We start from the raw sequence: 20,096 nt of genomic DNA on the forward strand, positions 1-20,096 counted from the left end.
CACACACACACACACACACACACACACACACACACACACACACCACACAGTGGGGCTTGGAGAGAGAGGAATGGGGCTTTCTGGGTCAAGCAGACATGAGTTGGAGATTCCAGCTTGGGAGTAGGCTTTGCCACATTGCTCATCTTTGCCATCCATTGCCACCTAATGCCACCAGTCTGCCTAAGTCTTCTCCTAGGACCTCAAAAACAGAGAGCCAAAGAAAGTCCTTTGTCTTCATAAGTTAATTATCACACATTTTATAGGGAGAGGGCACTGACCAATTCACTCACCTTAATATTTTCAGCTTGAGACCCAGTCTTGCTCAGTAGCACAGAATGTCAGCCTTGAACTCAGGACAATTCCCCTGCCCCAGCCTCCCAGATGCAGAGATTACAGGCATGAACCACCACTCCTGGCTTTCATCTCTCATCTAAGAGGTAGCTACTGAACAAATTACTCCATACAAACTTTACTTCACAAATGTTTGATCAATTTCTGTTGTTGTGTACAAATGCTTACAGAAATATTTTTGAACAGTGCACTGTCATGTATACATGTTTAGAGAAGGGGATTTTTTTTTTTTTAGCTAGAAAGAGTGTATGAAGGTGATAGTGCTTAATTGAATTCATAAGACAGAAAAGAGAAAGATGAAGAAGATTCTATTACTACACTAGAGACTAGAGGCCAGTGATTGGGAAGCAGAAAGGGATAGGATAGGTAAAGAACTCAAAGGCAACACTTTAAACCTGTATGATTAAAAGAGGTCTAACAAAAAGTATCTTCTGTTTGAGCAGTGACCCACAAGATAATAATGCTGCTTACCAGCTTCCCTCACTTGAACTTGTTGGTGATAATAACGCTAATAGAAAGTATTTGTTAATGATGGTTTTAATTTGAGTTTGTGCTGGCTCTTAAGAAACCATCATAACTGGAAGGGAAGAGCACATCAACACTAAAAGGAGTCCACAATGCTTCAGGATGGAGGCCATTTGGCTCCTGGACCCAATGGACATCCAATTCTACCAGAACAGCCATCACTTGAACAATCGGAACTTCTTCAAATACTGGCTCACTTCTTCCTTGGGGTATGGCCTGAGGGCGATGCACGTGGCAATATTCTCTGGCTGCTCAAGCCATAGCATGTGGTCGATCTCTTTCTGTTGCAGGGCCTCTGCCAGCTCCTTCAAGGTGGTCTCGTCAGCTGCCTACAAGTTGCAGAACACAAAACCCAGACTGAATGACCCATTTAGGAAGTGTCAGAGGGTCCCAAGGGGGTGGAGGGGGCTCTGAAACTGGAGATGATGTGGCTCCACAGAAGAACTATATAGCAACAGTTTTATCCCCTGGTTTGCTATTCCCACACTTATAGAAGTGGTTGAGAGGGGACAGAGATGGAGGCTTAATAGTCTGTTAATAAAATGCAATTTTCTCTTTCCTCTTGAATGCTGTAGTTTCTAGTTTCCCTACAGCTGGCACCTGTAGCAGTTTACCCTCATCAGTCAGCTCTGACTCGGCTGACTACTGGAAAGAGTTCTAAAATTACATGTACCTTCCTTCTTGCGCTCTCAGCCCCTCAGGCTCAAGCAGAACACATCTCTCAACTATTTGATGTAGGAGAGCTCAGTCCACTGTGGGCAGTACCATCCCAACGCAAGTGGGCCTTAACTGTGTAAGTAAGGTAGCTGGGAAAGTAAGGGAAGCAAGCCAGAAAGCAGTGCTCCTTCTGTGGTTTCTGCTTGCTCCTGCCCTGAGTTCCTGCTTTGGCTTCCCTAGAGGATGCATGTAACCTATAAGGTGTAACAAACCAATGGGTGGTGACGCACTCCTTTAATCCCAGCACTAAGGAGGCAGGTGGATATCTGTGAGTTTCAGGGCAGATTCCAAAGCTCCCTGTCTTGAAAAATCAAAAAAAAAAAAAAAAAATGTAACAAACCCTTTCCTTCCCAAGTTGCTTTTTGGTTATGGTGTTTATCCCAGCAGCAAATAGCAAACTAGAATACTGTATTATGCCTGTACACTGAGGATAACTTGCAAGATTTGGTTCTCTCCATCAGCTGAGCTTGTCAAGCTTGGTGGCATGTGCCTTTACCCAATGAGTCATCTCACCAACCCTTGAGTTTTTAATTTACTCCATTATATGCTTTTTGGTCAGCAGAATAGAATAGAATCTAAGGCCTAACCCTTGACCCAGATGGAAACACAACTTTATTCCCAGTACTTGGGAGGCAGAGGCAGGTGGATCTCTGTGAGTTAGAGGCCAGCTGGGTCTACAGAGTTAGTTCTAGGACAACCAAGGCTACACAAAGAAACCCTGTCTCAAAAAAACCACCCCACCACCAAATATACCTGCAAGGTCATTTGCTGCCATTTTCTGTCTGATTCAGAAAGCAGCCACTTTTCTTCCCCCACTTAATAAAGGTTCTCTCTATGAAAACAAGTGTTTGGGTGTGGTTTGTGCTTAATCTGCAGGAGGAAGTCCCTGCTGAATGGGAATAGGGAAGTGGGAGGGTCGCCTTGATCTAGCACCAGGCTTTCTGGTAAAGAACATACTGCTGACCTGACTCTTAAAGAGATAGTCCAGGGTTGAAAGAGATGATTCAGTCTCCAGGGAATACTGCTCTAACAGGACCAGACTTTGGTTCCCAGTACCCACATTGGGTTACTCACACCGCCTGTAACTACAGCTCCAGAAGACTCTACACCCTCTCTGCCTTCCAAGCATACGCATGTGCATATATACTCACACACATACACATAATTTAAGTATCCTTTTAAAATTTTCAAGTTAATCTAATAGGCATGTAAGTCACCTACATTGATGGAAAGCAGATGTAAACAGGTAGGTTGGCACGATGGTCCCTTTGGCCATTATTCGTCCATCCTCCCCTTGACAGTGCTTTCCTGCACAACTGTCTCTCTAGAGAAGCAGGTGCTACATAAATGACAGTCATGAGACTCGAAGCTCAGAGCTTTTAAAAATATATGCCTTTTCCCAAGTGAGTGCCTTTTTCCTTCTTAACAAATGGCTTCTATTTTCCTTACTAGCCATGTTTATTAAGGCAGTGGTACTTTTAGGCACAGTTTTAAAAGACATGCGGCTGCAGGAGAAAGGAAGGACCAGGCTTCCCCAGCTCCGCCCTCCCAGGGATCTAAGGGACACGTGAACAAGCAGTTTCTGGTGAACCAACAGTGCCGAGACGCCTGTAACAGCGGGGTCTATGTCTGCTCTTCACAGCCATGCCCTGCCCGGGGGAAGGTTCACTGCGTGGCAGCTCATCCCGCAGACAATTGCCCAAACTCTAATAGATCCCTCCAACAACCAAGCTGCTCGTACATCCGGAAGTCAAAGTTTGGGCCCGAGTACACCTACTTCCGGCCCCTGCATATCCATCCCTTAGCTTTCTTCCGGTTACACTCCCATGACTCACCTCGAGAACCACCTTGCGCATGCGCCCTAGCTCCCGGAGATAAGCGACCGTGTGTGGATGATCTCGGTGAATGTGCAAGGCTGCGGTGGCGGCATGACAAGCCTGCGCTACCAATGCGCCCGTGGGCCAGGAAAAAGGAGCCTGAGATAGATCCTTTCGTAACACTAAGTACTGCACAAGGATCTGCGGCTCCGCCCCAGAGCCTGCCATCTTCCTGACGATCTGAAGGGCCGGACCGACTCTGCGGTGCATGCTGGGATTAGGGTGGAGCCGTGGGTGCCGCCATGTTTTTGTACGGCGGAACCGCAAAGCATGATGGTGGTTTACGTTTTTGAAGGCGCTGTCGGCGGGAAATCTTAAACTGGATCCCGAGTGAGGACGCACTGAAGAGACAGCCAGTCCTGGCGGCAGACGGATTAGCAGTCCTGCACAGCCCCTTCGGTGTTCGGGGCAAGCCCTGCTGCATCAGGCTGCCGCGGCGGTGAGGTAGGCGTGGACACATCTGACAAAAGTACGAGGCGAGGGAGGAGGCGGGGACGCCTTGTTTATCCCGGGACCCTCAGGGTTTCTGCAAGTGTCATAGATAGATAGTTGTCTTTTCTTGTTCGCAGTCAAGGACGTTTGGGTCCATGTTCAACTTATGCTGTCCGGCCAGCTTCGTAGGAAAAAGCTCTTGAGAAGCTGAAGAGGAGATGGATTCTGCGAATACATTGTGTCTAGGCGGAGAGTGCAAAGGAGGTATTGAGAAGGTTGGCTTCCCCAGTGCCGCAGGAAGAACTCTTTCCAGACCTTCTTACTAAAGAGGGGCCTCTGGGGCAGTAACTTTGTTGACTAGATTTGGGTTTGATTCGGGGGCTCTGCGTTTATAAATACTGTGATTTGGACACATTACAGTTCTGCCTCAGTTTCTTCCCTTCTATTATTTTTAAAATTTTGGTTTGAGGTAATAAACGACATATGGGTTGAAATTGTTACTTCAAAATTACAAGTTAAGTTTGATGATTCAGGGTTAAAATGGTGTTGCAGCCGCATGTAATCCATACTCTAGTTCTGAACCCTTTGGCAAACCTCTGTCTCCAAAAATATTTACATTACTATTCATAACAGTAGCAAAATAACAGCAACGAAGTAGCAACGAAAATTTTATGGTAGGGTTCATTACCCCAACATGAGGAACTGTATTAAGTGTATTAGCGGCATCAGGAAGGTTGAGAGCTGCTGGTAGGACTGAAATACTTTGTATCCCCAGGTGGAGTGGAATGCACAGTGATCCTTCTTCCCCTCAATTCTGTGAGCCAGCACAACTGTCTGAGACAAGTCACAAGTGAAAGTTGTGAATGATCAGCAGGCCCACCTGGACAGTTAGTTCTACAGTTCCCTTATCTCTTCCATCCAAAAGATTGAAACATTTGGCTAGTGCCCTGTGGATTAGAGTAGGTGGGTTTTCTCCCTCTGCTTGGTAATTGTGGCTGTTTTGTTGTATGAGCATGGAGAGGAACTGGATACAGCAGAGAAAAGTTGTTAACTATAGTGCTGAGGCTCCCCAGGAAGTAAAAGAAGATAGTCAGTGAATAACCATAAGAAACACAAGTGAAACATGGTGCTATGCATATTGTGTCTCTTGGTATTATGCAAGTTTTTTTTTATATAAGATATACATTAGGAATGATGTCTAGCTTTGACTTAGTTCGTAGATGAATGAGCTAAGTCTGGGCTGTCCCAAGACAAGTGAACAAGGGTGTGTGTTCGTGTATTCTTGTGGACCCAGCAAAGTAGATACTGGATCTGCTTTAGGAACCTAGTTACATGGGGTCTTAATGTTAGAAGCATAGGACTTCTATGGAGAGGTTTCATCTGGTTTGTGGTAAAGCTATTGAGAATTGTCCTTCTGTGATAAACAGGCTTAGATGAGGTGCTGCTGCATCCAAAGCAAGCAACAGATAGGTCCGAGTCTCTTGTTCTCTTTCAAAAAGTGTCCTGATTAGCGAGTGCTTTTACCAGTATTCAGTGGAGAGGTTGATGGTCTCTGGTTTGGTTGTTTGGCCCTCTGGTTTTTATAAATTTATGGCAGAGCCAGGTGTGGTGGCACACGCCTTTAATTCCAGCACTGTGCTAGAAGCAGGTGGATCTCTGAGTTCAAGGCCAGCCATGTTAGAAGAGGCCATGTCTCAATAAATAAGAAAATTTGCCCTTAATTCACTTATTTAACAATTTAGCCGCCCCAAATTCTAGATAAGTGAGACATTTATTGTGATGCCTGTTTTTGGTTGTCAACTTGATAACACCTGTGAAGAGGGACCCTCATGAGGAATTACCTCATCAGATTGGTCCATGGGCATTTCTTAGGCCATTTTCTTGATTGCTAATAAAGGGAGGAGGGCCTAACACACCGTGGATGGAACAGCCCTGGGCAGGTGGTCCTGGGTTGTATATGAAAGCTAGCCAAGCAGTTTTCACAAGTCAGGTAGTATGTTCCTCCATGATCTCTGCTTCGGTTCCTGCTACCTCCAGAGCAGATGGTTCTGGGTCTTAGAAGAAAGCAAACTGAGCAAGCCAGCTAGCAGTATTCTTCCATTTGCTTCAGTTCCTGTCAGAAGTTTCTCTGACTTTCTTTCCTAAGTTGCTGCTTTTGGTCAGCGTTTAGCACAGCAAACTGTTACTTCTTAGAGTATATGTTTTGCCAGAGTTAAACCATGTCCAATCCCCCCCCCCCCAGGTGTTTTAGCTCACCTGGAAAGACTAGAGGCTCAGATGAACAGATCGAGTAGAAGGTCTGAGGAGCTGACAGTTCACACAAAAGAAAGTTCTCTGAGAACCAAGATTCATGAACTGCGGAGACAGCGAGATAAGCTGAGGGCTGAAGTGAAGCAACGTCGAGCCACAGTGAGTGGGAAAGCCTTGTCAGCTCTCCTGGGGTGTGAAGATCAATCAGAATCATGTGTTTTACTTGGGGTCGTACTGGATTGGTTTCAAGTCTTTGATTCCCTTCAGATAAAACAGATCTATGAAATAGTGACTAATAATTGTCAGGTGGTGAGGCGCAAGGCAAGCCTCAGCTTTCTCTCACAGAACCTGATCTGGCACTTCAACCTCAGCAGATGTAAGTCGATTATAATTCTGCCATTGGTGCCAGTGTTCTGTCACCCAGTCTCAGAATTTCACAGTGAGCATTGGCCAGTCCTTCTTTCTGGTTTCCACTCTAGCTAAGGTCCAGTGAGCAGATCTGTCCCAATGGTCGTTTTTTCTGTCTTTGTACTTCTCCTCTGCCATGCATTAAGTATTATCAGCATATGTGGTAAACTCACTTACCAGGTTGGTTGGATCCTAGGATAATTATAGTAGTTTGGGGGACTCTTAATATTTCCATTTTTCCACTAAATCAGTAACCACTTAGTTAAAGCTGGCCTTCCTGCCGGTTCCTTCCCTACCTCCCTACTCTTCCTCCCCCTTTTCTTTAATTCACTTTTTTAATTGAAGCAAAGTATATGTAATGTGAAGAGGGCATTGCACATCTTGATGAAATACAGCCAAGTTTCTACCAGGAGTGAAAAGCATGGGATGTTACCAGTACTCCAGAATTCTCCTTTTGCCTCTGTTAATCCCGCCGTTCCATGTAACAAGGATCCAGATCTGTTACCAAGAATGACTTTTACCTGATTTTGAACAATGTTTTGGATCTTGCTACTTAGCCAGGCTTGAATTAACTCTAACTCAGGCTGTACCAGATCATGCAGTCTTCTTGACTCAGAGTTCATGTCACCACACCTGGCTTGAATTTCATACAGCTGTAGGACATAAACTCTCCTGTCTTGCTTATTTTATCAAGAGAGATTGATTTAGATCATCACTGTGTGGCAGTCCTGCCTTTTTTGTTGTTGTGTTGTTTTCTGAGACAGGATTTCTTTGTGTAACAGCCCTGCCTGTTCTGGAACTCACTCTGTACACCAGGCTGACCTCTGCCTCCTGAGTGCTGGGATTAAAGGTGTGCAGCACCACTGCTGGTCCACAGTTGTCTTATGATTTACCTATTTGATGTCATGTGGGCCATTTGGGTTGTTTCACTTTGGGTTTATTGTGAAGATTGCTGCTGCTGTGATATTCTTATTGCTTTTGTTTCATTAAAAACAATACTTTCCTATTCTGTACAAGCCTTAGTAGAAATTCTAGGACATGGAACCTGCCTATTAACTTTAGTGAGTACTGCCACCTTGTAAAGTACATGTGCCCGTTTTATGGTCCCAACAGTGGCTACTGAAGTTTCTGTTGTTTTGCAACTTTACCGGGATGTGGCATTGTCAGTTTTAAAAATTTGTCGTCATGATGGGAGTGTAATAGTATCTTGCTATAGACTTAATTTGTATTTGACTTTTCTTTGTCATTCTCTAAAGAGCAGAATTAAACTGTTTTTATGATATATAATTACATTGTTGATAATCTGGAGGTAATTTAAAGTATACAGGAAATGGAGGTTATATGCAAATACTCTGGTCTTTTATTTTAGGCAACTGACTTGAGTATCCATAGATTTGGATATCTGCAGTAGGTCCTAGATTCAACCTCCCTTCAGCACTGTGCTGTGCCCATGCTGTGTTAGATTCTCGGATTCTTCTAAGTATTCTTAAAGCCTTTGAAATAAACAAATAAATTTCATCGGCTAGGATTTTTTCTTTATATGTTTTGCATTTGAGATCTTTACTTTTAGACTATGGCTTGCCTTCCACTCTATATAAGTGGAGATCGGTTTTGAAATTTAACTTTGTGTTCTTGTTCATAAATCTTCATCTGTTATTTTTATATTTTGTTTCATCTTTCAGAGATAGCTCATGCTTACCCCCACTGCCTCCCAGTATGCCTCCCAAACAGAAATCTTGGAAAGATCACTTGTAGTTGGTCATCCCTAGATTGTTTGGTTTCATTGATCTGTTTTACAGCGGGCCTTATTTTTTGAGGAGCAGGTATCATAGGCTGTGATGTCTGTAGCAGCTACACAACTCTGCTTTGTTTGTAAGAAAGATGTGTAAAAATGGGCATGGTGTGTGCTGGTTAAACCTAATTTTTAAAAAGCACCCTGCTGGTCATGGTAGCACAGGCTCTGTAATGCCAACAATTGGGAGGTTAAGGAAGAAAGATTCAGAATTCAGGACCAGCTTCAGCTGTTATCACAAACTGTCGTTTGGTAACCCCTGAAGTGTGTGGTTTTATCTTTTAGATGTTTTCCTAACTGAATGTTCTGTTGTATACATTTGAAGGCCAGATTTGGTGCACACCTTTAGTTCCATCACTTGAGGCAGACATAGGTGCATCTCTGAGTTCCAGGACAGCCAGAGCTACATGAGAGACCTCATCTCAAAGCAAAAGGGGGGGGGGGGAGAGGGGGGAGTAAAGGAATACCTTTGACATTTGGAGTCTTAAGTTAGACATCTTTTTTGTATTTTTTTAAAAAATACTTTAAGAATGTTATCTGTTATCTCCAGGCGCATGTCTCCAAAATTAGATATTAATCTTACCAAGTGATAATTCTTGTTTGAATGTGATTTCTTTTTTTTCTTCCTTTCTTTCTTTCTTTCTTTCTTTCTTTCTTTTTTTAACTTTATATTCTGTCTTTGTGTCTTTGGTATCTGACAGTTTATGCCATAATGAGATCAGGTATGGCGTTTGTTACTTGAACTTTTTCATTTATTGAAAAAATGTGACCATTATCATTTCAGGTAATGCTTCAGTGGCACTCTTTGCTATGTTTCTGGGGTTCCTATGAACAGTGTTTTGGTTTTTTTGGGGTTTGTTTGTTTGTTTGTTTGTTTAGTTTGTGTTTTCCTATACTGATTCTATCCTTGTTTTTGCTCATACCTGTTTCATTTAATCTTTTCTTAATATTGTTTCTTATATTGGGTTTCATTATGACATTTTTACATATGTATGTTGTATTCCCAATACCCTTTATTCCCCACCCCTGGTTCCTTTTCCCAACCTGCTCCCTTCTACTTTCATGGGGTTTTTTGTTTTTCAATGTAGTGGCCCAGTGCCTTTCATTTGGTTGCATATAAGGGTATGAGTAAGGTTTGTTTACAGGAGTATGGGAATCTTACCAATGGCAACATCACTGAAGATAATGTCTCTTCCTTCCTGGGAAGTCATTGTGTATAGTCCTTCAAAAGCATTTTGTTGTTGTTGGGGTTCTTTTCGTCTCAATTGTATTTGGATTTTCTCTAATACCTTCAGATCATTTTCTGTTTGCCTGGTTATTTGTGTGGTTCATTCCGCTTGCACACTTAACCCTCTGAGGAAAAGGTAGCTGCAAGTGCAAGTCTGAGTATTGGCTTTTCCAGCTTTGCCTTTCCATGGCATCTGTCTTGTTCACACCCTTTGCTTGCTCTTCTGAAGTCTTCTCGGTTGCCATCAGGATCCTGGTTCATTAGCTCACAGTTCTATACCCAGTCCCTCACATCATGACCCCTACATTCTCTCCCTCTCATGTATGTCACAGCACCAACTGAGTGATCACGGATACCTTATACAATAGAGAAACTGCCCTTATTTTTATGCAACCAAATGGTGGCTGAGACTTTGTGGTACCTCTGTTGTAACTAGTTAGCTTTGCTGCATGTCCTGCAGATTAAAGTATCTTCGGCCAATGAAGATCCAAACAGAACAGTGGAGCTCAGTGAGCCGGAGGATCTGGCAAGGCAATGGGGAAATGTGAAAAGCATTCTACGGGCTTATCGTTTTACAGGTAGGCCTTCGTTCTCATCTGACTTGTTGGCTAGCTGTATTATTAGGCTTGGCTCCTGAGAACTTACTTTCACACACTGCCATACATACACAAGCTGGCATGCTGCTTTGTAGGCCTGTCTGCCTATAAGGTCAGCCTCTTTAGACAGGAAAAGATTGGTGGCTGGTAGCTGGCCAAAGTGCTTTCTTTTCATGATACTCATTTTCTAGGTTCTCAACTGTGAATCTCAACCTGTGAGTCATGACCCCTTTGCGGGGGTGGGGAGGTGTCAAGTGACCCTTTCACAGAGATTGCATGTCCAAAACAGTAGCAAAATTACAGTTGTGAAATAGCAATGAAAATAATTTTATGGCTGGGGTGACCACACATGAGGAGCTGTATTAAAGGATCACAGCATCTACTAGAACTTTGTTATGGGAATGGTCATGGTTTGAACTTCAGATCTCTGCTTCAGCATAAATAGGAATTTATTCTTCATCTATGCCATAGAAGACTGTGGGAGGAATGGAGAACTATCGTAAATTAGAACTCAGGGAATAAAAAGAATACATAAAACAAAATTTCTAACTTCCTCAGTATTTGATATTTAGCATATCTTCTCATTTCCTCCTCTTTCCGTAATTGTAACAACTCCTCATGTGAACAGTCAGAGTGAGTGTCTGATACTATTCTTTTGGACAGCACTTGTGTATTGGTGTACCAAGCCTTCTGCAGGCTGCTAGAATGTCCAGAGAGCAACCTACAACCTTTGATTGACATCTGAGAGGCATTGTCTTGTTGTTTGCCTAGGGCTCAGCGGGAAGTTGACCAGCCATGGAGTCTGTGTGTGCATCAGCACTGCCTTTGAGGGGAACCTACTGGATTCCTACTTTGTAGACTTTGTCATAGAGAAACCACTCCGGATTCATCACCATTCCATCCCAGTCTTCATCCCTCTGGAAAAGATAGCCACAGCATACTTACAGACTGATATCCAGCGCTTCCTCTTTAGTCTCTGGGAGTACCTAAACGCCTACTCAGGAAGGAAGTACCAGATGGACCTACTTGAGGTATTTGTGTAGGGATTTTGTGTCTGATTTTATTGCCCAAGACAGACTTCAAAGGAAGACAAAGGAGCATGTTTTCTTTTCCTTTTTTTTTTTTTTTTTTTTTTTTAAAAAAAGACCAGGTTTCTCTGTGTAACAGCTCTTGCTTGCTGTCCTGGCTGGCCTCGAACTGATAGAGATCTGCCTGTCTCTGTGTTCTGAGTGTTGGGATTAAAAGTGCACCACCATCACCCAGCTAGGAGAATGCTTTCTTAAAGAAAAGACTCATTTATTTTTGAGACAGAGTTCTCCAGTCCTAGCTGGATGTACAACCCATCCTGGTCTTGAACTTGGGCCAATATACCCATCTCTGCCTCCTAAATGCTGGGATTAAAAGTGTGTGGCAACATAGCTGATTTTGCTTTTATTATTTATATATAAATTTCTCTTTTGCAGGGATGGAGATTAGATCTAGGGCCTTGTGCATGATGGGAAAGTACTCTGCCACTAAGCCACACCCCTGCCCTTAGGTTTCCTAACACTGAGCTAGAAGTTTGTCTATTACCTTTACTGTTTTTGATCAGTTGATTGGTTTGAAAGAAGGGTTCGTTCTGTAGCCCAGGCTGGTCTGGAACTGACTTTGAAGGCCAGGCCACCTTCATAATCAGCAATTCTCCCACCTTAGCTTCAGTGTCAATGACAGGCATGTGCCACCCTGTCTTGTGCACTCGGATTTCTATTCTTGTTTCTTCAAGCAAGTTCCCTCTCTATGTCATACCCTTTTGCAGCTCTCAGTGATGTTGAAGGGCTGGTCCTGGTTACAGGGTCTCATTCCTGCTGGTGACCCTCTAATTTTTATTACATGACAGACAGTTGTCATGCTGTTAATTGAGCAAGGATTTTGAGCTCTGGTGCTATGTGTTCAATGCTATGCTGCTGACCCAAAATGCAAGTGTCCAATTCCATAGGGGACTGCAGTTTGACTCCAGCCCACCTTCCAAGTGGGAAACCATAGGTAGGAAATGAATACAAAGAAAGTGACTCTGGCTGGGCAGCTCCATCTCTGCCCAGGTATCAGTTAAAGAAAATGTCTTTCCATACAAGATAACCTCAGTGTCGCTCCTTGCAGAAATAGTGTCTCCTCCTATCTGTTCCCTGATCCACTGAGTGCTTCCTATTACAGTGAAAGTTTCACCCCAGCCCCTGGCATCCACACCCAAAGAGTCTGGGATGTTAAGGTGGAGATCACTCCAGCCCCCAGCATCCACACCCAGAGAGTCTGGGATGTTAAGGTGGAGGTTCCATCCAAGACCTCCTTCCTCATCTCCCTCCAAACTCTGTTCCATCTCAGAAAGCCTGCCAAATGATGCCCCCTCCCCCAGAGATTCTGAAGACCACTCCCCAGAGAACAGATTCCTGGTTTTTCCTGCCTCCTCCTAGGGGGACTGGAAGGCCATCCAGGGGTATTGTATCCATTAAAGGTGGGTGTTTTCTAATTCGGTTTGACTTGATCTAGTTTGGATTGCTGCATCGGTGGAGAGGCTTATCAGAGTGTAGAAACTTCATCTGGCTCCAGAAAGGGTATAGGGATGCCAGGGGTTGGGGTGACACTTCCACCCTAACGCTTCCCACTAAGTTTTGTGTGTTGTGAGGCTGGAGAGTACCTGTGGAGCAGTAATCGGCAAGCCCTCTCACTGTTCCTTACCCCTGCAGACTGACTTCAGCGCCTTCCTCACTGGACCTTTACAGAGAAATGCCCTGTGCAACTTGCTGTCGTTTACCTATGAAGTGGATCAGGGACGCCAGACCTTTTCCTTTAGTGCCACATTGCAGTATGAGAACCTCACAGCAGCTCTTCCCACAGATGTCACTGTGACGTGTCCAGGTATGAGGAACCATGCCTCACTGAAGAAATACATGCTGTAGTTGAAGCAAACGGAGTGAAGTGTACATTACCTAAAGCCCCTTCTGTTCTCTGTCTAGAAATATACTGAGATACAAAGAAAATGTGCCTACAGTTTTTCTTCTTTGTAGATGTTAAGCATCATTACCTTAGTTTTCCCCATCCGTTGTCTTTCCTGATGGCCAGAATTTTGATTTACAGACTGTTTTCATGGACATGTGCCCTCCCCCATCCATAAGATAGACAACTAAGGCAGAGTCCTGGGGTTGCCTATGATGAAGTTAGCATACACTTAACCCTCTAGAGTAAGTTCTGTAAGTGGCAGCTTTTCAGGGCTAACTAGACTTGCTTTCACCTGCCACATAGAAGTACCATCATAATCTGACACAGGTGCTAATTTTTTTTAAAAAGCAATATTGTGATGATGTCACAAGTTCACACCCAGAGACTGTTCTAGTCTCTTTTTTTCTAAGTTTCTGTTCTCAGAATAAGTCACATGGGTCCAGAAAAGCAGTGATTTGGTTCTGAGTTCCTGGTTGGATTCATGAGCTTGACAGAATCTCTTCCTTTAGGGGCAGAAGCATCAACCACTTGTTGGGAAGAACACAAAGCAGCTCATGAAATACTCTTCCAAACCAAGCCATTGCACCAGGTGTTTGCTTCCTTTTCCAAACAAGTAGAAATGCTGGATTTGAGCCTGGTCTCCTGAAACACTTTCTATGTGGACACATCTGAAGCGAATATGTTCATGCTGCCTGCAGTTCAGGACCTGTCAGCAAAAGCTGTGGAGGGAGAATGCTTGCCTGGATACCAGCTTGCCATGAGATTAGATACCCACTTCATGGGAAGGACAAAGAGCATGTTGAGTAGACACTGTGTGACTGGACAGATCTCCTTGTCTTTATAAGTACCAGTTGATTTGATCATATGTATATATTCATGCTGAAAATCAGCTACATTGGGAGTAACTGAAGACATTTTGTGAGCATCTGTAGCTTTTGTGGGAGCTATAAATCTATGATGGGACTTGTAGATAAGAAGGGAACATGTATAATCTTGGATTTGGGGTAGCATGTTCTAGGCCACTATTTGGTGGGAGAAAGTACTTTTTATAATTAGGGGTTCTGTGTACTTAATATTTTGTTTCCTAAAATACCTTGGTTGAGAGCTGACGCATGAAGTCACTTTGAGAAATCACCGTTAGGAATCTGCACATAAATCACTGAACCCTCCCCTGACTTGTCTCCCTCCTGAAAGCTCCAGGCATGCTGTCTGTCCAGTCCTCTTCCCATCCCTAGATGCCTTTAAAGCACCTTTTCTCCTAACCATGGTTTCTTCCTTGGCTTAGGACTTCTTCATAGCTGTTTAGACCTGTCTGCTGGTCAAGTTCTCTCATTACATTTCCTGTTCCTCCTCTGCTAGTCCCAAATAAGATCTTTAAACTTCACAGGCCCAGCATTTGGGCTTCACTCTAAACTAGCTGCTTCCTAGAAATCGCCATGTGTGGGTGCTCCAGCAAACTCCATGAATACAGGATATTAAGCCAGCATGGGTCACCCCACAGAGGCTTAGAATAAAAGTTTCTGTCAAGTTTTTGCCCTCCAGGTACTCGGTAGGGGGTGAGATGACGCAGTAACAGAATTGTCACAATGGTGCCTTCAAGTTGAGTAAAGCTTTTAATAAAACAGCCCTGTTCTTTACCAACACCTGCAGATTCTCTGTTGAAGCAGTAGCAAGAGCTCAGAAGACAAGGCAATATTGGAAGGTTGTCTTTAAACAGGTTAAAAATATAAATGTAGAAGATCTGTTGATATATTTTTCTTTCAGAAATGACCCCCTCTCCCCCCAGGTGAAAGGAAATATTGCACTTTCTACTCTCGTGACTAAGGTGACACGGGTTCCAGAAGAACCTTTCAAGATTATCAGGAGCATCGGGGAAAGGGCCACTGACCCAACTGCACAGGAGGCAGCTGGCCGCCAGTGGAGCTCTCCAGTGAAAAAGCACTGCTGTGACTGCAGCCAGGGGGCGCTTTCTCCACCCTGAGCCTCTTCAGCAGAGCCCTCTGCTGCCATCCCACTCACAGTGGCCAGGGCCTCTCAGGGCTGAAGGGCCCAGGTGGAACAAAGGCTCTGGAAAGGCTGTTCCGGTACTTACTACACCTACGACCCTACTCTGGGGACGCTACGAGCACACCCTCAGAGCTCACATCCACACAACAAGGAAGGCTGGAGGAAATCTGAAACCTAAGTCTATGGGAATGTGCACTTCAGCAATTTGGGAACACCAGGACTTGGCCATTTGCCCTTTCCCAAAAGCCTTTCTTCACTTCCGAAAGAATCTCCCTTCTGATGTGTGGACCATGGGCTGTGAGCCCATTCAGGAGTTGTCTACGACTTGGTGGGGCAGTGTGACAGAGGAGCCATTGGGGAAGGTGGCTGGCCTGTCGCGCCCCTTCAAGAAAAAGGTCAGGAGCTCCCCTTTCCCTTTCACAAAGATGGGACCTCGCCTCACAAAGCGGAAGCCATACTCGCGAAGGATGACCTGCGTTTCTTCTACCACCTGCATGTGGAGAACAGAGACAAGATCAGAAAAGAGAGAGAGCCAGGGCTGGTGGGTAGAGTGGTGCTCTGCCTCCACCCCACATGGGGGGAGAACCATCATCAGCCACAAGGCACTCGGGTATCAGGACCACCATTTTAGGTCAGTTACTTCAGTTGCTGTTAGAACATGTAAACTTTGTACCAAAAGGCAGGCTTTTATTCACTCAGAACTCCTAATCTAAAATGTTAAGTCTCTAGAGGCCTCAGTGCACTTAACACTTGGCCCTGCAGCACTACCATCTTTGATCTGTGTGGCTCACAGGCAAGGAAGGGTCAGCAATGTATGGCAAAGCCCACCAGCTCCTTTTCTTGTAACCCCTGCATTCAATCCATGCTCAGTTCTGGTGCTGAACATACCTGGATGTTTCCCATGACCCCGGTAGATTCCATCCTGCTGGCCACATTGACTGTGTTGCCCCAGATGTCATAGTGCGGTTTCCGGGCTCCAATGACCCCAGCCAGAACCCCGCCTTTGTTCATGCCTGGGGTAGAGAGTGGAGCCAAGCTTGCATTAGCCTCTCAGAAGCTACCAAATGCTCTTTCATAAATGGCCACCTGGCCCCCCACAGGGCTCCCCATCATATAACACCTATATTCCATGCTAAAAGCCCTGCACAGCTGTCTGTTATGCTGATACTCGGGACTGTAGGAGCCAGCTTCTCTGTAACCTTTCTAATATCTCAAACTTGTATGAACTCTCCCAAAAACGGAGTCATTCCTCATAACTGCCTTATTGCAATGGCTGACTCAGAAGAGAAGCTAGACTGCCCTTGCAAACCATTAGGAATGGGTCTGGCTTGGCTGTTTCCTCAACAAGAACAGGAATAAAGGTCATCCAGGTCCTCCCCTAGTTCTGTCAGTGTGGTCTTCCCCAGCACTGCCGGTGCTGTTACCTATGCGTAACATGAAGTTGTTGAATGACTGGTTGTTGATGTTGGTGAGTGTATCCTTCATGGCTAATGCAAAGTCGGCCAGGTCGGCCAGGTGCTGCCAACGCTCCTTGTCTGACTTCTCCTGTGTGGAAAGTGATATTGTCAGAACCATCCAGGCCATGACCATAGCACCTGGGCATAGCTGCTACGGGACGAGTACAAGGAGCAGGCTGCTAACACCCTTCTTTTCTTCCCTCCCCAGAAGGAATTAGCAATCTCTTTAGGGCCAGCATGTGACCACTGCAGAGTTCATGCATCTATGAAAGGTGGGCGATGACTGGACCAAGAAGGTGGGAAAGATGCCCTGTCTCAGTTGTCCTCTGTGTTGAGTGACTGATCCTTTCCTGCTTCCTCAAGGCCATAAGCACTTGAGTCACGTAAGCCCAAGGTGGCCTAACTCAGAGAGAGAAGATAGATGTAAAGGAAAACTGGATGTTGATTTAAGAACAGTGCTTGGTCTCTAAGACTCCCACAGTTCTTTTCTGCCTGGAAGTCACACAGGCTCCACGGCCTACTCAAGCTCAATAAAGGCCAGTCATCAGCAGACGGGAGTCTCCGGCTTCAGAACTGATACAGTTCTTAAACAGTGTGGGGGCATCGTGGGGATGTACATCACCTTTTCATCTGATTCTCATTTCTCATGGGCTGAGGCTGGCTGCCTGTATCCTACACTGCTGCATCTCCAGCTGCTGCTTTCATTGCCTTGCTAGTTACTAACAAGTGAATTACCTTGCTAGAGCTCGAAAAGCCATTGGTGTTGACATCTGGGGTGACTCCTGAAGCTGCCATATAGGTGCTGCCAATGGTTTTGATCTTGGTGATGACCCGGAATTTGGGATTGTCCAGGAGCTGAGGACAGAATTAGTAGAATCAAGGAAAGATGAGTTTACCATCACATTTGCCTCTTTACAAGGATCAACAGTGCATCTAAATGACACTTTCTTATAACAGCTTTAGTCATTCTATGCTACCTTGGCATATGATTCTCTGCCTCAGTCTCCATAACCTAAAACTAAGATCTTAATGTTTGTGGTTAGTCTCCCTAGGTGTTAGAGCACCTAAGGAAAGGTCTGCAGTCAACAGTCATGTTTAATACAGGTTTGAGGGGAGGAGGGATGGGAAGTCCTTAATCCCCTGAATTTGCCAGGGCTATCCTGCCTTACCCCTCAGACTCATCAGTTCTGGATGGATGCACAAGTCCAATGACTAAAAGTCTCATGGGAAATTAAGTCCTAGCATAACCTGCTCTTTTGACTTGTACAGAATGTTTTGGGATGTGATATAAAGGTGTTAGCTCTATGACAGGAGGACACTCACAGAGTCAAAATCAGAGATGATCTCGTTGAGGAAGCGTAGACACTCTATGCCACCGTTGTTAATGCTCTCCTCAGTGTAGAAGTCAGCAAAGTTAGGCAGAGAGGCAAACATGACTCCAATCTCATCATAAGACTGGCTGTACAGCTCCTAAAACGAGGTGGAGCCAGGGTAGGGTAAGCACTTGCTGCACAATTGTGAAGACCAGAGTTCAGTGCACCAGAGCAAGAGGCAAACTGGCAAATCAGAATACAGTGAGCCTAGATTCAGCAAGAGATTCTCTGTCCATATATAGGGGGCAAAGCAGTAGAGGAAAACAGCTCCCATGGAAGCTTCCATCTCAACACATGCATACCTCTATACCACACACACAAACACTCAAGCATGGAAGGGACAGCTGCCTGACAGGATAGCATTTAGGAAACCTGTCTGTCGTCATTCTCACTCATGTGTGCACTTCACTTTGAATAATTAGAAAAAAGCTCCTTCCCACTATGAATAAAAACATTTCCTAGCCCTGGTAACAGCCCAGTGAGCTAGCTAGTTTGATACCAACTTGACATAGTTTGAGTCATTTGGAAAACCTCAATTGGGAAAAAAAGCCCCTCCCCAGATTGGCCTGTGGGTAAACCTGTAGTACATTTCTTTGATTGACAACCCAGCTCACAGGACTGTGCCACCCCCAGGTAGATGGTCTTGGGTGCTATAAGAAAGCAGGCTGAAGCTGGGCTTTGGTGGTGCTTGCTTTTAATCCAAACACTTGGAAGGCAGAGGTAGGCTGATCTCTGTCTCAGCCTAGTCTACAAGAACTAGTTCAAGGACAGCTTCCAAAGTCACAGAGAAACCCTGTCTTGAAAAACAAAAAAAAAACAAAAAAAAAAAAAAAAAAAAAAAAAACAAAAAAAAAAAAAAAAAAAACCAGAGGGGGGGGGGGGAGAAGAAAAAAAGGCTGAGCACAGTAGGCGATCGTTCCTCCATGGCCTTTTATATCATTTCCTGCCCTGACTTCCCTTGGTGATGAGCTATTGGCCTGGAAGTTGCTTATGGTGTTTCATCTCAATAACAGAAACCTCCAGAGAAGGACAGCAGAGTGGTCAGCTACCTTGATGTGAGGTCTTATTGACAGAAGGGACACTTTGGTTCTAAAATGGAGCTCCAGAGATGCAGCAGAGCCCTTTAGATGAGACCCTGGGAAAGTCTCCTGTTAGGTCCAGCCATAGTTGGACTTGAACCCTAGTTATAAAAGGACTGGGCTTCACATACCACCCTCTTACCTCATCTCTCTTCTTGGACCCCAGGAAATGGCGTGCAACATGCTCAGGCAACATATTGGTGACCAAGGCCTCATTCCATCGCCGCATCTCATAGACACGTTCTTTCTGGTCATGGACCTCAATCTTCCACAAGAACAACGTTCGAGCCAGTTTTTCCACCTGCAATCACAGGTTAGGAGAGGAGTGCTCAAAAGCCAGCCTCCAAGGGAAAGATCTATAATGGGGGTTTGAATGCTGTACCTGCTAAAATGGGACAGAAGATAGCTAAATGACAAAAGAGCAGAGTCACCTAGTCAAAGCAGCATCCCACAGCTGCAGTGAGGACCTGGGATTTATGTGAAGTGGCTTGGGGGAAGCTGTACTTTCCAAGTAAACCACTGGGGGGCACCCAAGATAACTCTCCTTGCACAGATACTTCCTTAGTGCTTTTCCCTTCCTCTTCTGACCCTAAGGTTAGTGCATCAATGAGCCCATCATGGAGGGGTGTGAGGAAAAAAACAGGACAGAGTAGGTGAAACTGCTCCTGCATCCTGGGGCAGCTTGGTAGGAGGCAGGAGGAGAGGATGTGTGGCACTTACGTGGCGGGAGAAATAGTAAAAGCTCAGCATCATGACGAACATCATCACAGTCATTGAGTACTTGGAAGGCACCAGGGGTGGCCTGCTGGACAGACAGGAACGCATGAAGAGTGCCTTTGTCACCCTCCAGTAGCCATCACTGTGGGCCGCAGAAGTTTGTCCACCACCCCAATCCCTCTCACAGTCCAGGAGACCCTCCCCCCATAAGTGATTGGGCTTTGAATTAGCAGCAGCCCAGCTTCCCTGGCTACAGGCCCTTCCCATTTGGCTGCTCCTCCTCACGTGCTGTAGGATTGCTGCAGCACCCAACA

At 45.0% G+C, this 20,096-nt stretch overlaps 3 protein-coding genes across 3 annotated transcripts in view; 1 reads left to right on the forward strand and 2 right to left on the reverse strand.

Moving 5' to 3' along the window:
* Window positions 1-497: 497 nt before the first annotated feature.
* Window positions 498-3,702, reverse strand: Ptrhd1 (peptidyl-tRNA hydrolase domain containing 1). Its single transcript, XM_051181720.1, has 2 exons — window positions 3,429-3,702; window positions 498-1,205 (listed from the first exon to the last, which is right to left on the reverse strand). The coding sequence occupies exons 1-2, from the start codon at window positions 3,678-3,680 to the stop codon at window positions 1,035-1,037; spliced, it is 423 nt and encodes a 140-aa protein (XP_051037677.1). The 5' UTR covers window positions 3,681-3,702; the 3' UTR covers window positions 498-1,034.
* A 335-nt stretch (window positions 3,703-4,037) lies between these two features.
* On the forward strand, window positions 4,038-14,318 carry Cenpo (centromere protein O). Its single transcript, XM_051181722.1, has 6 exons — window positions 4,038-4,166; window positions 6,145-6,311; window positions 10,041-10,158; window positions 10,948-11,207; window positions 12,897-13,068; window positions 13,659-14,318. Exons 1-6 carry the CDS (start codon window positions 4,121-4,123, stop codon window positions 13,793-13,795), a joined length of 900 nt encoding a protein of 299 aa, XP_051037679.1. The 5' UTR covers window positions 4,038-4,120; the 3' UTR covers window positions 13,796-14,318.
* Window positions 14,319-14,743: 425 nt separating this feature from the next.
* The window catches only part of Adcy3 (adenylate cyclase 3), a 71,099-nt gene continuing 65,746 nt past the window's right edge, over window positions 14,744-20,096 (reverse strand). Inside the window, exons 16-22 of the mRNA XM_051181721.1 lie at window positions 19,786-19,867; window positions 19,208-19,366; window positions 17,937-18,083; window positions 17,349-17,468; window positions 16,581-16,701; window positions 16,045-16,169; window positions 14,744-15,646 (exon numbers count right to left, since the gene is read on the reverse strand). Coding sequence (XP_051037678.1) covers window positions 15,464-15,646; window positions 16,045-16,169; window positions 16,581-16,701; window positions 17,349-17,468; window positions 17,937-18,083; window positions 19,208-19,366; window positions 19,786-19,867 — 937 coding nt within the window. The 3' untranslated portion in view covers window positions 14,744-15,463. The remainder of the gene's footprint in view (window positions 15,647-16,044; window positions 16,170-16,580; window positions 16,702-17,348; window positions 17,469-17,936; window positions 18,084-19,207; window positions 19,367-19,785; window positions 19,868-20,096) is intronic.

The sequence above is a fragment of the Phodopus roborovskii genome, unplaced genomic scaffold (assembly GCF_943737965.1).
Source record: "Phodopus roborovskii unplaced genomic scaffold, PHOROB, whole genome shotgun sequence".
Taxonomy (NCBI): domain Eukaryota; kingdom Metazoa; phylum Chordata; class Mammalia; order Rodentia; family Cricetidae; genus Phodopus; species Phodopus roborovskii.